Genomic DNA, 7299 nt, shown 5'->3' with positions numbered 1-7299 from the left:
CTCAAAATGTAGACATTATAACGCATAAACATGTTATATTAATTGGTTAAGCCACGGATAGGGGCATTTGTCAGCGTTATGAAGGGGGCATAGGCCTATACATTTAGCAAAGTCCTATAGCGCATGAGCATGCTGAGTGCGTGGTTTGCTTTCTTTCAATTAAGGGTAAACTTGCAAGTATGACCAACTGAATGGTTCCTTTCAATGGACAAGGACAATTACAAAGACTAGTCGTTTTTTTTTATTTGGGCAGGTGGCCTCCACGGCCGAAGTGGTGTGGCGCGGTGTTTCCACGGAGTAAACAGTGTGGGTGAGAGGTTCTTTAGACGAGTTGTTGAGTGCGGGTGAATGTGGGGGTGTCCGTGTGGACAATGCGGGGTTCCAAAGGCAGCTGCTGCCTTTCTTTAGAAGGGCGAAAGGGCCTTTAAATCCCAGACTATATCCCGCAGCTGCCAATGGCTGCACGTTTAAATGCGCCATCATGCAATTCAACTAAGCTTATACTTTTTTTCCCAAAGCCTACAAGCAATATTGGCACACAGAGATAAACTTAGACTACCGGTATCAAAGAAATATAACTTGAAAATGTATGGTGATTGTAGCCTATAACCTCTTGACAAAAAGGCTTACATTGTCTTTCATATTTCTTTTTAGGCCCATCATCATTTCATTAAAAAAACCAAGGATAACATTTTTTTTTGCATACAGCAAAAACCTTAAGCTGACCTTGAATTATGTTTTTGCTCGAGGGAAGTTTAGGTTATGTGGGGCTGACATTGGTGAACCGACAAGACATTATAAAATGTACATTTTTATTTTATTTTAGGTAAGATTTTATTGTTGTGTCTAGGCCTATGCTTGTTTCATCTAATGGCTATAATTATCTTGCCATATGAGTGTGTAATTAGAAGTGGCTAATTATTTTCATCACAGGGAAAGGGGTAGGCTATTTGATGGCAAAACAGAGCAGGCGGTGCAAATTTTTCTTGTGTCTGGTGCAATGACTGGGGGGGGGCAACAGATGTTGGCTTAGCTATGAGGTGATGTAGGCTTTGGTGTCTATACTGCTGTAAGCTTCAGTTACTACTTTACACGTTAGATAATTCACACTATTCTTACACACTATAAAGCTGACCCTTACTATAAACAAACATTCGGAGAAGATACAAACATTAACAAATGTTTAAATTTCAATGACAATATTTTATTTGCATCTTTTGCAAAACAGAAAATGAGGGCAATGATATAGAAACGGCTCAGAAAAACGATGAAATCTACATTTCAAGTGCACTATAAAAAGCTACATGATTGCAAAACATCACAATAAAACTTTGTAAATAAAATAAAAAAATGTGCCCTTTGACTAAATCAAAACGGCATTTGCAAATGTAGGCCTAAAGAAACAAATAAATTATAAGTTAGAATAGTCTTAAAAAATTGCCTATTTACACAACCCAGAAATATTTAACAGAAATAAACATTTATAATGTCTTTATAAAGCTGTACACTTTTGGCCAGTGTAGACAATTTAAAGTAATTTAGGATTGCACAGTTGTTAAACATTTAACACTGTCAAGTGGCTGTATGCAAAGCAACCATGAATGCTACATTTTGTCTGAGTCCTTAGGCGAATTCTCTCTCCCGACCGTTCAATCCTGAGAGTCCACGGACTGTAGGCTACGTTCCATATAGGTCCACTCGGAGACGCACCAAGCCGATGGACAGTCGAGCAGGCGGGTTCTCCATCCCTTGTTTTCTGTCTCCTTCAAATCGGACGGTAGGAGAAACGATTATCACAAAAATAGTGCTAACGCCTGAAAAGGAAATAAAAAATACATTAGCGTCCGTTGACTAAAAAATAAATAATTGTACAGACAAAAATCACGAGTGTGGTCTCAAAATAAAATCAGAGTTGTAGCCTAACCCCAGCAGGCGTCACCATTTGCATGAGCCTTTCCCGCCACAGTGACACAGACTCCCCTCCCCCAACCACACATTACTCTACTACGAGCGCTCACTCATTTTTCAGCCTCCTCAATCAGTGCAAGCGTGTAACAGTATTTTGATTTTGCATTACTGGCGAACGCGTATCGTCAACTAAATAACCCCCATACGAGCAATTACACACAAGTAACCATTTTGTCCAGTATTAGTAAAACGCACGGCCTATGTCTAAAATGCCACACATTCCTCTTGAAACTATAAACCATTACAGACCTTCAACGAATTCTCTTGCGTGGAGTTTGTTCTACAGGAATGGGAGACGAAGGATGCTGGCAAGTGCTTTCACTCAGCTTCGTCTCGGTCGTCGTCCTTTTACGTTTCACGTAGAAGTCTGGAAAGAAAAGCAACATTTAAAAACCAGGAATTCACGCCGTGGCCCCAGGTAGCCAAATATTAGCTACTTGACCGGACAGCATGAAAATGACTACATCACTAGATCAAATATATCTCGACAACCACCGTCAACGCGTAAAACACAATATGCTTACAGGTGAGCGATATTTACCTGTAATATGTGCCGTGGTCGTTGTATCAGTAGTAGCCGTTCTTTTGCTTCGAACGCACGGGGCTGGTTTGCGGGTAATCTTCCCCGAGTTCTGCTTCATTGCCCAGTTCTCCTGGTTGACTTCGGTGGGACAGGGAGTGCTACTTTCAGAGTTGGTCAAACGGTCCTCGCAAAGAGGCGATACATCCAGTGGGATAAAGTCCACGCATTGCTTCAGATTGACTGGTGTTACAATCCTGTTCCTCCCGACCTGTACAGAGTCCTGGTAGAAGACTGGAATCGTATCTACCGGGGTTTCCTCCCACTCGTAGTCCCCAGACAGTGGCACGTCGGCGTCGAAATTAAAGTTCCATCTCCGCTGGTCCCTCTCAGAAATCTCCCACATCTTGGATTTCATCTCCCGGTTCAGTTCGTCGTGGTCCACCGGTCCAAAAAGGTTACGGCAGACGCCTGTGCGTGCGTGGAGAGGAAAGGTCCTCCGTGCGGCCAACCTCTCCAGGGCGCTGCTTGATAGCTGGACGTTGGACATTGTCTTACCAAAGTCCAACCCAAAAAGCCACAAAAAAATTAACAAAATGCTTTATGGATAAATGCCTGGATTTAGAGTGTAGCAAAATATTTTCGCTTCTGTCGAGTTGTGCCACACGGTTCTGTTTAAATGTACCCGAGTAGAGCGCCACACCGTATTTAAAGTCCCAAACAGTTGTAGGTTCATGTAGCCGGATCGCTCGACCATCCCATTGGTTCGTTTACGTCCAACCCTTTAAAAATATGCCTCCATACCCCATTTCCATTGGCTGGTACGAAGATTTGGACGGGGGCCATCTAGAGCTTAGCTTTTGATTTGTGCCTGTGGTGTCAGTATTGGCATTGAGTGAAATGCCTTTCGAAAGTCGATGGGAAACTGTTGTTGCTGCCTAAAGATTGCTTACTATGTATTTTTCCTTTCCTCCAATCCCCAGCCCCTACCGCTTCTCCCTCACCAGCTGCACAGCCACGTCCCGCAGGAGAGATCGAATAACCGCTTCACAAACCAAAGCGTAGAGGTTGGCAGTGCAGAAGTCTACCACATATTATTGCTGTTTAAGAAAAAATGTCTCCGCTTCTAATAGTCCAATAGCCTATTGTAAGACCACCATTTTAAATTATTGTGAGATTTCAGATGTTTCATTGCTGCTCCGTTGTAAAGAACCTAACCCATGTAAAACAGCAAACACCCACCATTTAAAAAATCGAATAGCCTACCTGTCTCGTTTACAAGTGAAACCTCAAATTTGGTGAAATATTAGTTCTACAAGTGAAACATCAAATCTCATTCTAATACTCAACTAAGTATGTTTCTGTACAGCACTTTGAGATATCAGCTGATGTAAGAAGGGCTATATAAATACATTTGATTTGATTTGATGTGAAGTTAATGAAGTGAACAGTAGGCTAGACAGGGCCAGACTACTGCATTTGGGACCCCTGGCACCGACCTTTTGGGGGGGATTTATAATTTTTTGGGTGGAAATCAGCTAATTTACTGCATTACAATACATTTTACCATGGTGCAGAGAGAAAAATTTGTAGTTTTATAATGCTATTCTACACATTTTGTTTTGAGGCTAAGCTATATATTTTTTAGTTTTAAAGCAAATGTCCTGTAATTCTACACTTTTTGCCATGAGGCAGAGAATAAAATGTGCTGTTTTATAGCTCATTTTATGTTTTTGTTCAAAAACAAAACGTTTCATTTTTAAAGCAAATTTTCTGCAATTCTACACATTTTGCTAACATATGCTATCTGTATAAAAATATATTTTTGTTGTTGTTGGGTTGGGGGCCCCCTGTAGGTCGGGAGCCCTGGAGCACGTGCCCTGCCTCCCCGTTCGGTAATCCGGCCCTGAGGCTAGATGCAAAGCAACCATGCAACCATATTAAAATTATAATATAATTCTTGCATTTGATTGACAAGACTTACTCTTTATTTTTATATATTTAAATGTTTTTGTCGACATTTATTAATATTATCATGATTAGCCTATTGTTGTTCTTAATGCTATCATTTGTAAACTGCCTTTGAAACCATATTTTTTTTCAGGTAATATCTAAATTGTTGCATTGGTCTGTTGTTGCTCATTGAATTCACAATACCGACACTCCAAAGTTAGGTAACTGATATAATTGTGCAGCAGAACCCATACTCTTCTAGCAATAACATTAATAATCTACTAAGAAACCAGAGACCAAATGGAAACGCCTAACGTTGCAGTGTGAAGGGAGACAGCGACCTCCTTTGGTTTACACGCTAGTGGTTTATGTTGGATCGGGTTTGTTAAAGCCTATGGTGTCACTTTTATTTGCTATGCGGTAGCGCCCTCTCGTGGTTCTCAAACTAATTTCTATCAAAATAGGCTTCACAACAGCACCAATTCTAAATGTGAAGATTATTTTATTTAGTGCAAACTTAATTATGTGGCAGTACTGGTTCATTGCAAGTAGACTACATTAATATATTAACTCATGAAAGTGTTTGATGTTTTCTGACAAATTAATCAAGCAATTGATGAACCAAGAAAATAGAAAATAGGTTGATTAATGGTTTGTATTTTACCTACTCTTTCAGGTAAGGAATAGTGTTGTTGTCAGACCATTTTCCCTGAAATGGAAACCTTTCCCAAATCCGACAGACAGACGCACACGCACACACCCTTGACCCTCCCTGTGTGTGTGTCTCTGGCCCGTTGTCTGGAACTGCAGCAGTGGGTGACGTAACTGGCTTCTTTTGTGGCCCCAGGACCTGCTCTTCAGGACCCTTGGGGCAGGGAGGTGTGGCCCATGCTTTATCTTGTTTTGTCATGGGATTTACCTGGAAGTTAATGCTGAGTTGTGGATTTTCAGGTTCATGTCCACGGACTGTTTGTGGCGAACATTTAGTGGCCGCTGCCAACATACTGACTCAACTCCAGCCACTTTAATAATGGGAATTGATGGAAATTATGTAAAAATGTACCACTAGCCACTTTAAACAATGCCACTTAATATAATGTTTACATACCCTACATTACTCATCTCATATGTATATGTATATACTGTACTCTATATCATCCACTGCATCTTGCCATCTTTATGTAATACATGTATCACTAGCCACTTTAAACTATGCCACTTTATGTTTACATACCCTACATTACTCATCTCATATGTATATACTATACTCTATATCATCTACTGCATCTTGCCTATGCCGTTCTGTACCATCACTCATTCATATATCTTTATGTACATATTCTTTATCCCTTTACACTTGTGTGTATAAGGTAGTAGTTGTGGAATTGTTAGGTTATATTACTTGTTGGTTATTACTGCATTGTCGGAACTAGAAGCACAAGCATTTCGCTACACTCGCATTAACATCTGCTAACCATGTGTATGTGACAAATAAAATTTGATTTGATTTGTCTGGTTATACATATGAAGCCTGTGTGAAGATGGGAATAGGGGGCCCCACTCACTTGTGAGATTCATTAAACATGCTATTTAGCAAATGTGCATGATACCACTTATATGTAAGCCTACTAGTACATGGTACAGGGAAATAAGTGGGCGAAAACATACAATTAATTATTTATGTTCAAGATCAAGATCAGAAACACAGTTCAGAGCTTGAAGGACATTTTCCATTAAATACAGTGTTGACTTCCCCAAAAATAAAAATCTGAAGGATTGTACCAAAACATGGAGTAAGTATACAAATTGCCTTATTTTGCAAATGTGACTGACTGCACATCAGACGTCATTTGCGAGTGGCTCTGCATTTTCAAGTGGCATTTCCACTTCTAAACAGCATTACGACCGGAACTACAAGACCCATTTCCAGGGTGTGGTGCACTAAGATCTTACCCATACGACTGGGCCTTTTGAAGTGTGATTAGGCTATGTTCATTGCTAGGGGAAATGGCCAACCATTTATACAACTGATGTCCCTATTACCACCTGTAAAACCAATTGGTCTGTGTCCTCCACTCTTCGTCAGCTTACCTGGAGAAAAGGTGAGCTGACACACCCAACCAGCCACCACCAATTTGGTGTTGTTTATTACACCATTGGACTTCTGTAGAGATTTATATGGTGCCAACATCTGCATTACCTGCAGGCGGGTGCATATTTTTTGCTGTATTTGTTTATAAGAAAATGCAAAAATGTGAATGCTTACATATTTTTTGATTTCACCTTTATTTAACCAGGTAGGCTAGTTGAGAACACGTTCTCATTTACAACTGTAACCTGGCCAAGAATATACTACATAACTTCATAGAGTGGGAAATCACATTTTTGTCTGCACTGGGCCTTTAAGACAAGCAAATGAAACCAAAAATGCCAATTTGGTCACATTTTACATTACATTCCGTAGGCCATGTAACAGAGTGAGTGATTTACCAGTGGAATTCTGTAATAGACTAGTAAGAAGTTGGAATAATGCTGTGAAAATTATGATAATACCCTTTCAGTGTAAGAGCTGTTTGAAAAGGCCACCTGACATTTCAGCCTGTTTTTGGTGGGATGGAATTTTGGCCTGCCTGGTGACATCATCAGGCGGTAAATTAGTTAATAGACCAATAAGAAAGAGAATTCCAAACCCCTCTGACAATAGCAGCTAGTTTTCAGTGTTCTCCTCCCCACTCAAACAACTCCCAGGCAATCCTAGAAACATTACTGCCTGTAAGGTCTTCGAAAGCCAAGTTAACGAACAGATTACCGACCATTTCAAATCCCACCGTACCTTCTCCGCTATGCAATCTGGTTTC

The 7299-nt window shown here is 40.4% G+C and overlaps 1 protein-coding gene across 1 annotated transcript; it reads right to left on the bottom strand.

Moving 5' to 3' along the window:
- Positions 1-1182: 1182 nt before the first annotated feature.
- Positions 1183-3187, bottom strand: cdkn1cb (cyclin-dependent kinase inhibitor 1Cb). Its single transcript, XM_039018021.1, has 3 exons — positions 2510-3187; positions 2218-2335; positions 1183-1814 (listed from the first exon to the last, which is right to left on the bottom strand). The coding sequence occupies exons 1-2, from the start codon at positions 3036-3038 to the stop codon at positions 2220-2222; spliced, it is 645 nt and encodes a 214-aa protein (XP_038873949.1). The 5' UTR covers positions 3039-3187; the 3' UTR covers positions 1183-1814; positions 2218-2219.
- Between the last annotated feature and the right edge of the window lie 4112 nt (positions 3188-7299).

Source organism: Salvelinus namaycush, chromosome 21 (genome assembly GCF_016432855.1).
Source record: "Salvelinus namaycush isolate Seneca chromosome 21, SaNama_1.0, whole genome shotgun sequence".
Classification (NCBI taxonomy): Eukaryota; Metazoa; Chordata; class Actinopteri; order Salmoniformes; family Salmonidae; genus Salvelinus; species Salvelinus namaycush.
The sequence above is the reverse complement of the archived record's forward strand: the minus strand, read 5'-3'. Positions and strand labels throughout refer to the sequence as shown.

Bases quoted from the DNA above. Each gene is read 5' to 3' on its own strand.
- cdkn1cb (XM_039018021.1), bottom strand. From the start codon at position 3,038: ATGTCCAACGTCCAGCTATCAAGCAGCGCCCTGGAGAGGTTGGCCGCA. The intron at 2,336-2,509 runs GTAAATATCGCT...TTTTCTTTCCAG, and splicing joins GACCACGGCACATATTACAG to ACTTCTACGTGAAACGTAAA.